Consider the following 11,978-nt stretch of genomic DNA (forward strand, 5'->3'; position numbering starts at 1 on the left):
ACGTATGATTTTGCCGTGGTTTTGCCCATCCCAGGGCGCTTTGATGCCCGGCCACTTCCCCGGACCACGCAGCCCCCCCTGCAGCCCCCTCCCGTCCCGGTGCCAGCTGCCCAAACCCCCCCCGGCCCCGGATTAGGCAGGGGCACGCGGGGTGAGCACGGCGCAGATTCAGATCAAAAGGCGCAGGGGGATTAAGGCCTTTGGGAGGTGCTGGCTTTGCCCGGCGGCACAGCCGGTGGGACACTGGGGAGGGGGCTGCGTGGGGTCAACGCGTGTGTGTCCCCCCCCCCCCCGAGCAAGGCCGGGGGGGGCTGCCCGGCCTCGAGCCGGAGCTGGGGCGAGCGTGCGGCCGCCGCTTATTGGCAGGAGGACGGAGGCAGTGAGAGGAGGCAGTCAGGTGTGGAAGAGGCATGAGGGGAGGAAGGGATGGAGCTGCGCTCGTGACAGCCGGTGCCGAGCGCTGGCGCGCATCCCTCCCCCTGCGAGGATGCAGCAGGGCCGCCCGTCCCTCTGCTGCGTCTCCGCCGTCCGCAGCTCGCAGGGTGCCCCTGAGCCAGGTGAGGGGGGCACGGGGCCGGGGGGCGGCTGCGGGTGCGCCCCAGGGTGCGGGTGCAGCCTCCTGCTCGGCAGAAAGAGGGGCGGAGGGGATGGGGAGGCTCGCTTGGTTTTGGGGGGAAGGATGGATGCGCTGCTGGGGGCGGCACGGGGAGGAGAGGGGAGCTCGTGGCGGACCTGGGGGCTCCTCTCCCTCTGCCCTCCCCTTGCTCCGATGTGCTATGTGCGAGCCGTTTGTCCTGGCTCAGCACTCCCTCCTCTCACCTGCACCAGGAATTTGGGGTCCCTGGTGCTGGGCTGGAGGAGCAGGAGGCTGGGGAGGTGCTGCTGGGGCTCTGGGCTGCACCACGGCCGCTGCAGCCCCCGCCACGGAGCAGAGCCTCCGACGCTCCCTGCTCTGCCGTATTCCGGGCTGGTTTCCCCCCAGTGGTTCCCCCCTCTCCCATCTGCTCCCACTCTGGCTCTCCTGCCTCGCCTCCAGCCCTGTTCGCTGGAGGAGGAGATGCCCACGTCCAGCTGCTGCGTGAGCCCTGGTGCTCTGCGGTCCCCACGGGTCCCCCAGCCCAGCCCCGTGTCCCGCTGGTGCTCAGCATCCCCGCGGGTCTCTGTTCCATTTCTTTCCTGCAAAATCCCCAGCTCAAGGGCAAGCCCTTGCCAAATGAGACCGACCGGGCACAAAGTTTTATGGTTAAGCCGTAATTTCCTGACGGTGGGGTTAGCAGGGGACAGCTTGGCGGCGGTGCTGGGAAGGGGCACTGCACCCGGAGCTGGGTGGCCGCTGTCTTCGGCTCCCATCCACGTCCCCAGCCTCGGTCCCCCCCAGGGCAGCGAGGTCCATCCTGGGAGCAGGGAGCTGCCCACAGCCCTGTGACACAGCCGCAAGCTCTCCCTGCTCCGTTTTTAGCCGCTTTGTCTCCTCGTGAGTCAGAAAGGTGCTCAGCCGGTGCTGGTGCTGCGGGGGCTGTGCTGCCCGAGCTGGGGCCGACGAGCTGCTGCCCCCCGGGCTCTTCCCATCGCGGGTGCCCGCAGGCTGTGCTCAGATCCCCTTCAGTCGTCCCCAGCTCCGGCCTCCCCTCCTGGGAGGCTGCTCTGGAGCTGAAGCGCCCGCGGAGCCAGCTCTGACACTCGGCTTCTCATTTTCCGCTTCCCGGACTGATCCAGCGCCTCCAGTCCTCAGACAGGTTTATTTCTGTACCGGCCGTAAATCCAAGGGGCACCGCTCACATCCCGCTTCCCCCCTGCCCAAAGGAGTGCGGGAGAACCCCGTGAAACCTCTTCTCCCTTAAAATCCCTGGGGACGAGCAGCAGCGGCTGTTCCCCAGCCCCGTCACCCTCCACCCTTGGTTATTTTTCACCGTGGATCGTTTCTGGTCGCTGTTTTTGTGGGGTTTCGCTCTGTGCCTGGCTCGCTGGGGACTGAGCAGGTGCTGGGGGATGCTCGGGTCTCTTATCCCAGCCGGCTGCCCCTATCCATGCATATCCTACAGCAGCAGCCGGCCCCTTTGCCCCCCAGCTCCAAAGGAGAGCTTTCCCCCTTCATCACAACGCGATTACATGAAGTGCAGCAGCCTGAGCTTATTAAAAGGGGCGAGGGACAAAAAGTGGCCGTTGCTGATGGGTTTTGTGTGCTGGTCATTGCCTGGGTGAGCGCCATCGGGGTGCCCAGGGTGGGTTTTGTCCCCCCGGGACCTCTCCAGCCCTCGGTGGGGACGGATCCATCCCGGTCTGCGGAAACCGGCTGCGCTCTTCCCCTTTACGCGCCCCGCCACATGGGTGAGAAAAAGGGTTTTCTGATGGGTTTTCTCCCCAGTGAGGGGTTGGTGGAGAGGGAGGGGATTCCAGCAGTGGGTACGCTCAGGTCCATCAGGACACGGGGCTGCAGCCTGGGGCTAAAAGGGGCATTTCTGGGCAATGCCGCTGGGTGAACCGATGCCGCCGCCGCCACCTCTCACTCCCTTTCCCCCCGCAGCCGCCGCCGCTCACTTCAGCTTCTGCCGCAGCCTCCTGGAGCACACGGTGTCGGCCGAGAACCTCAGCTACCGCCTGCAGCGCAGCCCCGGCACCAGCCTCACCTGGCACGACGGCCGCAGCCAGCGCGCGGAGGGCGCCCGCGCCGTCAAGCTCCTGCGGCAGCCGGGCACCGAGGGCGCGCAGGTACCCGCGGGGCTTGGTGGGGGGCATCGTCCCCGCGGCCGCGAGGGGGAATGAGCCCCGCGTCGGTTCCCCAGAGATCCGTTTTTTGCAGGGTCAGGCCTTTAGGGGATGGGTTTTTGGGGGTTATTTGGCAGGGTGTGGGTTAAGGGGGGTGAGGAGGGGATGGGACGCGCTGGGTGAGCCCGGTGCGTCGCCTCCTCCACGTTCGGAGGTGGAAGTTGGCACGGCTCTGCAACAAATGTGCCAGCACCAAATTCCTTATATTGCCTTAAAGTCCCGGAGCATTTTGGCTTGTCGTTTAGGAGGTAAATGGTCCAAACCTGGCTACAATTCTGAACTTTATTGCATGAATGTGCATTGCTGAAGCAGTGAGCCCGAACTTCCCAGCCTTCACTTCCTTCCCTGCCCCTGTGCTGCTGTGGGAAGGGGTGGGAAGGGTCCTGGGGGCTTGGAAACCCCGAGCACCAACAGCTCCGCAGCTTTTGGTGCTTCACGAACCTGAGCTGCTGATGGCGTGAGGACAGGGCAGCAGCGACTGCGTGCCTGAAGCCCTTGGGAGAGGCATTTGGAGGCAGCAAATCCAGCCGGTGACCGCTGGGAAGAAAACCTGGGAGATGAAGGGGCACAGCCTCTATGTGGGGACGTGTTCACATGCTGGGGGCCTGGCTGGGGGGTGCCAGAGGGGAGCAGGGCCCCGTGGTCACGCCGGGATGCTCCCGGAGCAGCAGCAGGGCCTGGCTCCCGCACCTCCGCACGGGGACAGCGGGGACGCAGCAGCCGCTCTCCGGGCCCCTGCACTTGTCTCATCCCCCCCTGTCTGTCTCCAAGTGCCTCCCAGCGGGATTTGGGGGTGCGAATCGGGGCTTTAATTGTGCCGCAAACAAGGGAAAACGCCCGAGGGAACGGAGGTGACGCCAGTTGCTCGCTGCAGGTCCCCACGCAGCGGCGCGGGGACGGCTCCCCCCAGGCACCCCCCGCTCCCGGGCACCGCTCCTGCCTGCTCGCCTCAAATGCCAGCCTCTGCCTTCACGGCTGAGGGTTCATCAGAGAGACAGCGCGGCTCAGCCGCCTGGAAAACCGGCCCGGCACTCCTTATCTCTCCGTCCCCGCCTCGAGGAGCCGGCAGGGCCACATCCCGCAGCCCCTGGCCCCGTGCTCGGCTCCGTGGGGCCGCGTGGCCCAGGCAGGCACTTCTCCGATTCGTGCAAACGAGCTCAGCCAGCGCGAGGATCCGAGCTCCTGGCTGGGGAAATTGCAGGTTGTTGGTCACCCCTTCCCCCCGCGACTCCGAGGCTTCGTTGGGTAATAGCTGCCGGGAGCTCCCCGCTATTTCCGCGCGTGTGGCGTTGGGAAGGTAGCGGTGGTGGAGGCAGCCTCTCCGCTCCTCATCGCCGCTTGGAAGGGAACCCCGGGCACGCAGCCCCCAGGACCGCCAGGAGCCCACCCAGCACCCCCGTTCCCCCAGCCTGAAGCCGGGTGTGAAACTTCCTCTGCTGCAAACCCTGCCAAGCCCATCCGGGGAGCGCATGGGCTTCACCTCGTGGCCGTATCCTGCTGCAGGACGGCCTCTGGTTATTTATCCACCACCTCCCAACTTTGCCTTCTTCCCCCTTGTCTCCTGCGGCCACAGCGGGGGCTGCTTGGTCCCTCTCCGGCCCCAGATGCACCTCCTGCACCTCTGCTTTTTCTGGGCCCCCGGGGGTGCAGCACCACCCACACCCCGGGGCTCACCGGAGCATCCCAAACCTCTCCAACCCTCCACCACCTCCCGTTCGCCGCCGCTCGGGCATGTGCTATCGGTTTCAGTAACCGCAGGATGTCTGGAGACCCCGTTACACTAATTATCTCTGCTCCTCTATTAGGCATGCTTAATTAGCCAATGTTCACACATCGAGGTCGGCGCTGGCGCGCTGCGGTCCGAGCGCCGCCGACCTTTGCGGTGCCGCCAGGTTCCCGTGCCGGCTCCTTGTCCCTTTGCTGCCCGGGACGTGGGAGAGGAGCATCCCCGGAGGGACCCTGGGAATCCCGTCCCCTCCTACTCAGCACCAGCGCGGATGGGGCTCATCCTGCAGCCCCAGCTCCACGTGAGGCTGCCCTGCGGGAAGTGGCCTCGTCTCCCCGCGCTGTTCCGGCTCGTGGGGTTTGATTCGCTGCACGCCGAGATAAATCCAGGCTGCAGCAGCCGCCTTGGGAGGCTGCAGCTGCTGTGACACGGGCGAGGAAATGGAGCCGGCGGGTCTGAACGCTCCAGCACCGCGCCGGGCTGCGCGGCTGCGGAGGGGAGGATGCGGCACGCGCGCCCCAGCTCTCCGTTAGCATCCCCTGGGGGACATTGGGGACCCCCAGGGTGACGCCCAAGGGTGGCCCTGAACCCGTGCGATGCTCCGCTGGGCCGGGAGGCACCCGGGGAGCTGGGGCTGGCTTCCTGCTGCTTCTTTTGAAGGGAACGTCCCTGGCAGATTGGATGCTTCCCAGCACGGGGGGGGTTTGCTCCTCGTGGCGCTGAGCCCCGCTGACGCCTCCCTTCTCCCCCCACCCCCCGCAGGGCCGTGCCTGCGATCACTATGGCATCTACCACACCAGCCCCACGGTGGGCAGCCTTACCAAGCCGGTGGTGCTCTGGACCCAGCAGGATGTGTGCAAATGGCTGAAGAAGCACTGCCCGCACAACTATCTCGTCTACGTGGAGGCCTTCTCCCACCACGCCATCACAGGTACTGCGCGCGCTGCCCCTCGGAGCTGCTGCTCGTCGCCCAGAGCAGCTCCTCGGGGTCGCCTCGCACAGGTTTTTGGGTGGCTGGGGTCTGGGGCAGGCTCGGGCGCTTGGGGAGGGTGCAGGCTGGGTTTCCGCCCCCTCCCTGGTGAGACGCAGCTGGGGCGAGAGCTGGCTCCAAAGCAAACCCGCTCCTGGTGGGCAGCAGGCATCTGCCCCTGGCCCGGGGTGGGCTGGGGTTTGAGATGAGCACAGGCAGCGTAGGGGAGATTGTCTTTGTAAAATAGGGAAGAATAAGATCCCCATGACCTTTCTTTTTTTTTTTTTTTTTTGGATTTTAGCAGCAAAATGTGCCTCCCACGCATACCAGCTGGTCCTGAGTGGTGCCGCCCACGGGTCGTGTCCTGAGCCGAGGGGCTCGGGGCCACCCTGCAGACCCAGGGCAGGGATGGTGGCTGTGACCCTTTAGTACCAGCGTTGTCCCCATCCCACCACGACACGTCCGTGGCCGAGCAGAGCTCCTCAGAGCTCTGTGGGGTCAGAGCAGCGTTAAGAGCTGCTGCTCCATGGAAGGTGCTGTGAGCAGAGCTGCCGGGCTTCATCCATCCCCTCCCCTCCGTGCCCCAGCGGCAGCAGCGTGCGGGGACCAGAGCAGAGCAGCGGGGACAGGCTGGAGGGGGGCAGCACAGCCCCATGCCCAGGAGGGATGTAAAGCCCTAATGCAAGAGCTCAGCGAGCTCTTGTGTGGGAAATAAAGGGAGCATTAGCTGGGAAGCGAGGACAAAAGCTTGGATGTAAATCCCTCCTCTAATAGCCCCTGGAGTGGAGGAAAGTGGCTGGATGGGGATGGGGGCAGCAGCGCTAATGGATTTTGATGGGTGCCCCGTTTCCCCCGCCCGCCAGCCTGCGTGGGGTCAGGAGAATGCGTCCTGATGCGGGAGGTGGAGCGGAGAAAAGGAGAAATGGAGAAATGGAGAAAAGGAGAAATGGAAAGCTCCTGCCCGCAGGGACGGGTTACGTGATCGCTGGAGCCAGCACCTTGACCTGAGGCTGGCACCTTGGGCTGCAACCCCATGCTCTCCAAAAACAGGGCCACCCGCCCCGATGAGGCCAGGGCACACGGTGTGAGGCTTCTGTTCTGTCCTGTCCTGTCCTGTCCTGTCCTATCCTATCCCATCCCATCCCATCCCATCCCATCCCATCCCATCCCATCCTATCCCATCCCATCCCATCCCATCCCATCCCATCCCATCCCATCCTATCCTATCCCATCCCATCCCATCCCATCCCACCCTATCCTCTTTCCCTATAGACTGGGTCCATGGGGTGGAAGGATTTAGGATTTTTAAGGATTTCATCCCTTTCCCCGCCCTTGCTCCCACCACATGTACGTGTGTCCCCAGGCGGGGTGCTGAGCAGCGCTGTGCTTGCAGGTCGGGCACTGCTGCGGCTCAACGGGGAGAAGCTGCAGCGCATGGGCATCGCTCACGAGGCGCAGCGGCAGGAGGTCCTGCAGCAGGTCCTGCAGCTCCAGGTGCGCGAGGAGGTCCGAAACCTGCAGCTGCTCAGCCAAGGTAGGCTGGGAGGGCAGGGAGCTGAACCCCGGCAGGTCGTGGCCCTCTGCGGCCGGATGGGTGAAAAGGAGAGCAGTGGTTGCGAGAGCCAGGGCCACCCGGCTGCCCTGCTCCAGCGGCACGGTGCTGGTGCAAATCCAGCCCGTGCTGCAGCTGGGACGGGCTGTGGTGCACAGGGAGAGGTCGTGGAGCACAGGGAGAGGTCGTGGCGCACAGGGACAGGTCGTGGTGCACAGGGAGAGGTCGTGGTGCTCAGGAACAGGTCGTGGAGCACAGGGAGAGGTCGTGGAGCACAGGGAGAGGTCGTGGAGCACAGGGAGAGGTCGTGGCGCACAGGGACAGGTCGTGGCGCACAGGGAGAGGTCGTGGTGCTCAGGAACAGGTTGTGGAGCACAGGGACAGGTTGTGGAGCACAGGGAGAGGTCGTGGGGAACAGGGACAGGTCGTGGGGAACAGGGACAGGTCGTGGAGCACAGGGACAGGTCGTGGGGAACAGGGACAGGTCGTGAAGCACAGCACCAATTCCACTTGTGGCAATTGGCATTGAGAGGAAGGGGTTCTCCAGGGCTGGCTCCACCGTGCCACCCTGCAGGCTGTTTATTCCTTCCTCTCCCCTCCTTGTTCCAGCGTCTTTTGGAAATGTCTCCTAGCTGCTCCGTCTGTTTGGCAGATTGTACCAGCACTGTGAACCGAGCACCTCCGGGATGGACTGTGCACCGCAGATACGAGACCTGAACCGCGTGCTTGGAATACGAAGAGACAGCTTCCAAGCCACTCCGGGGCTTCTCTCTTTCTTCTTCTCTCTTTCTTTTCTACGAATACGTTGCTGTGCAGAGATGGGATGCTTCCTTCAGCAGACGCGGCTCCCAGCCAGAGGAAGAGGAGCAGAACGGCCCCGGGGATGGATGAACTCGTGCCCATCTGAGCCTGACCCTTCGCAGGGCGAAATTGCAGAGGGAAGACGGCGACGAGCGGGGCTCAGCCTGAGCACGGCCACCCGCGGGACAGACCGGAGCCACGCACGGGACGCTGAAACCTTGGGCACGTGAGCGGCGTCCCAGCACCTGGAGGCTCTCAGCACGGCTGGGGATTGCTCCAGGCTCTGCCCGTGTCAACGCCTCGGAGCTTGTCCGGGGAGCTTTAGCTTTCTCCTCAGGCTGGGCTGTCTTCCAGTGCCCTAGGAGATAACGTTGTCGGTAGCGAATAAGATGGCCTGATCGGGCAAAAAAAAAACGGAAAGCAGGGCAGAGCGGCCAGCGCCTGGCTCCGCTTTGTGAATTAAAGAGGAGCTGAGGCACCCGTGGCAGCAACCCAGGCGGGGTTGGCACGCCGTGGCCGTGCTCCGGAGGACGCTGCGCCAGGAGCTCTCCGCGTCCTTCGTCCGTCCTCGTCCTGCGGCCGCCTGTCTGGGCCTCCCATCCTCTGGTCCCAGGGGTTTTATTTATTCCCCCCTCCCAGTGCTGGCCGGGCTTCGGCCGGGCTCCTTGCAGAGCTCTGCCTCTCCAGGGCTTTTGCAAACGCCTGACCCTGGCGGGGGCTGGTGGCGGTGCCACCGATGCCAGCACCGTCCCGATAACCCGGTGATGATTTTGGGGGGCGATGGTTCCTGCCGAGCCGGCAGGCAGCACCCCAGGGCCACGGGCACCAGCTGCACCCCGGACTTGGCAGAGGTGGGCGCCCAGGAGCCAGTGGCCGCCGCGCACCGCTGCCTCCTGCTGTGTGAATAAAGTCAGACTGGTGTTTTAGTTTGCTGGTCTCCTGGCTCGTCCCGCGGTTTGACCTGTTCCCTGCTCAAAAGTGTCCCCGGCACACCTGGCAGCAGATTTCCGTGGGGGTGGATGAGCAGAAAAACTGCTGTTTGCTCAGGACTAGCAAGGATGATGATGGCACCCAAAGGTTTTTGGTCTCCTTAGTAAAACCCCCAAGAAAAACATTCCTCAGGGTGCTCCAGGCACGTGGAGGTGCCCAAAGGGTGGCACCCGGTCCGCAGGTGGCTGATGTCCATTCGTGTGCTGCCCTCGCTGCCGGGGGGGACAGGCAGTGAGCCGCAGGGCCCGTCTGCAGGCAGCCCCCCTGCCTCGGGGGCTCCCGCTGCTCACAGCCCCTCGCCTCCCTGCGAGCACACAGAAATCCGAATTTCTTCTGCTGCTGCTGACCTTTTCAAAAATGCAGCCAAATTGGCTCCCCTCACCTCGCTAGGACTTCACCAGCAACAAAGCTGAGCGAATTTATTGAATTTTAAGAAAAAGAAAGAAAACAGCCAGGGGGAAAAATGATCTCTCCTGCAGCGGCGGGGCTCGTGCCAGCGCTCCTGGCCGTGGGCTGTGCCGAGCCAGCTGCGGTGCGCAGCAGAGCCCTGCGCAGGATGCGGCCCCATCGCCTCCTGATGCATCCCCGATTAAATCTCTGAGCCTGGTCAGATCAGGGCTAACTAAAGGCCGGGTAAGAAAACCCGTGGAGAAGAGCCAGCTCGATTCCCCCACCACGTCCCTGCCCCAGCGATGGGTAGCGGGGTGCGGAGGCAGCCGGCCGGTGGCACCGGGGTGGCCAGCAGCTGGTGACCGTCCCCGTGGGGCCGGGTGCTCTGCCCCGGAGCAGCCCGTGGCTGCTGGGCTCCTGCTGCGGGCGAGCATCGTTAGAGGGAGATGCTGAGCTTTTTTGGGAGAGCTCCAGAGAGGCGAGGAGGAGAAATGGCTTCTCTCACGGGTGCCGCTTCGGGCTGTGCTCACGCAGCGGTTCGGTGGCAGTTTTGCAGTCAGGGGACACAGAGCGGGGCTGCGGCTGTGTGGGGCCACCCGTGACCCCCTGGGCCCCCCCCCAGTCCATCCCAAGGCCCCGCCGTCCCTTGGTGGGACCCCTGATCCGACTCCATCTGCCACATCCACCCACTCCAGACTGTACTCCAGCTCCTTCTGGCTCCTCTCCTGCAGCCAGAAACCCACCGAGCAGAGGGATCCCACGGAGAACCCCCAGGTACCGGGGTGCCCGCCTCCCTTCTGGGGTGCTGAGGGCAACAGCTCTGCTTTTTTTTCTGCACCTGCTGCAGCTGGAGCAGCCTGGCTCTCGCGCGAGGAGGAAGAAGGGGGCAGGAACCCCACCAGCGCCCGTGGCTGAGCGCAAAGCACGACCCTCCTGCGGGGTCCCTATGGCCCACCGAGGGATTCCTGGTGAGGACGGGGCTGGAGGAGCAAGGGGAATGCTGCAGGCAGGGCAAGGGGGTGCCCCGGCCCCCCAGAAGCTGCCCTGGTGGGGCGAGCGCCGGCTGAGCCTTCATCCCCACCAGGATGGGGATGGGGAGCGCGGAGCATCCCTTGAGCCGGCTCTGGACCATGGGTCCTGCGCTGCACAAGTGTCTGGCGCCACCTAATGCCCTCGGGTGTCCGAGGGGACCCGGGCTGGGCTCTGCAGGGACACATTTAGAAATCCCTGGGCCACTGGGTGCTGCACCGGGCCCGGGGGCACGGGAGGGAGAAGGGTGCTCCGGGCCGAGCGAGAAAATGTCCTCTATTTATCTAGCGCTTACCTGCCACTGGTATTCCAGGCACTGCCCCAAAGCAAGCAGCACCAGACAATGAAACGCAGATTAATAGGGCTCAGATTCAAGGAATATTAAAACCAGGCAACAATCAAGTAAGCAGAGGACACCAGCGAGCATAAATCAGCCCCGTGCAGCGGGCGGGAGGATGCGGGCAGCAGCACCAGGGCGGCTGGGCAGGGAACGGCCGCGATCAGAGCGCACACGACCTGGACGCGTCTGATTCACTTGTTCTGCTCTTGGCTGCTGTTTTTTTTTTTACAATAGGCAGGACAATGAGCTGTTGGCACAAAAAATAACGGCTAGCTTTTTCTCGCCTTAAAAAAAAAAAAAAAGAAAAATCCAGCAATCCCTTCCCAGTGGCAGAGGCAGCTTGCAGATTGCAGCGAGGTTTTTCAAGCAAAGAAAAAAACAAACCCACAACACAGTTGCACATAGAAAATGCATGCCTAATTTGTCCAAGTAATTACTGAGCCTGGCTTGATGATACAGATACCTCCAGGTCTGAAACGCTGCTGATTGCTCCTCTGATTCAGGAAGCGCTCCCCGCTCCCCCGACAAGTGCATTCATGCTTGGCTACGGAGGCAGCCGTACATTTCCCTGGCTGCGCTGGGCTTTTGGGGCGCGATTTGCTGACGGGTGTCAGCAGCTGCTGAAGGGCTCTGCTGAACAGAGGCCAGTTCGGATCCTTCCCTGGCAGGTTACGTGCTCACCCGAATTAGGAGCCTGTCCTCCACCTGATGGGTGGCTACGGGACCACCATCCGCACCGAACCATCGCCCTCTTGGTGCTCCAGGGGAAGCTCTTTAGGAAGCTCCCTGCACAGGAGACCTGTGGGCACCTGCACACGGAAAAGATCATGATCCTGGGCAAGGAGAAGTCCCAGCTGATGATGGCACGTGGCACCTAGCCGGACCCCACAGCCCTGGGCAGCAACGGGGAAGGCAAAGGGGGACACCAGGGCTGCCCGCGAGCGCTGCGAGTGTGCTCCTGCAAAGCACCCGTAAAGCAACTCGGGCTTTGGGATGAGGCCATTTAGGGGCTGAGGCACAGCAAAACGGCTCCTCCAAGGATGCTGTGACATCCCAAAACCCCGGTCCCCATCCCAAAGCCCCGTTTCCCTCCCCAGAACCCAGGTTTCCATCCTGAAGCTCCAGCCCCTGTCCCCTGGCCGTGCCAGCGCTGCACATCCAGGACTAATCAATCTTGAATCATTGCTAATGAACTCGGGAACAGTGTTGGGCTGGATCAGGTGCCACTCAGGGCGAGATGGATAATATAATTAAGATTTCCTCAAAGGTCCTGTCTTTCCTACCTTGTTAATTAAGCTGATGCAGGGCCCTCCATGCGGAATGCGTAATGAGAGGCTGCCAGAGACGGAGCTGGCTACGAACAGGAGGTGACGCTGGCAGAAACGCGGTGCTGAGGACGTTTTGGCAGCTGCCT

At 63.4% G+C, this 11,978-nt stretch overlaps 1 protein-coding gene across 1 annotated transcript; it reads left to right on the plus strand.

The window, feature by feature from the left end:
- Nucleotides 1-410: 410 nt before the first annotated feature.
- SAMD10 (sterile alpha motif domain containing 10) lies at nt 411-7,791 on the plus strand. Its single transcript, XM_040576194.1, is given in 6 exon segments — nt 411-450; nt 453-557; nt 2,519-2,709; nt 5,255-5,423; nt 6,856-6,996; nt 7,667-7,791. Coding segments are annotated over 6 exon segments (711 nt in total). The 3' UTR covers nt 7,732-7,791.
- The last annotated feature ends 4,187 nt before the right edge of the window (nt 7,792-11,978 follow it).

This window comes from Cygnus olor, chromosome 16, assembly GCF_009769625.2.
Source record: "Cygnus olor isolate bCygOlo1 chromosome 16, bCygOlo1.pri.v2, whole genome shotgun sequence".
NCBI classification, from domain to species: Eukaryota; Metazoa; Chordata; class Aves; order Anseriformes; family Anatidae; genus Cygnus; species Cygnus olor.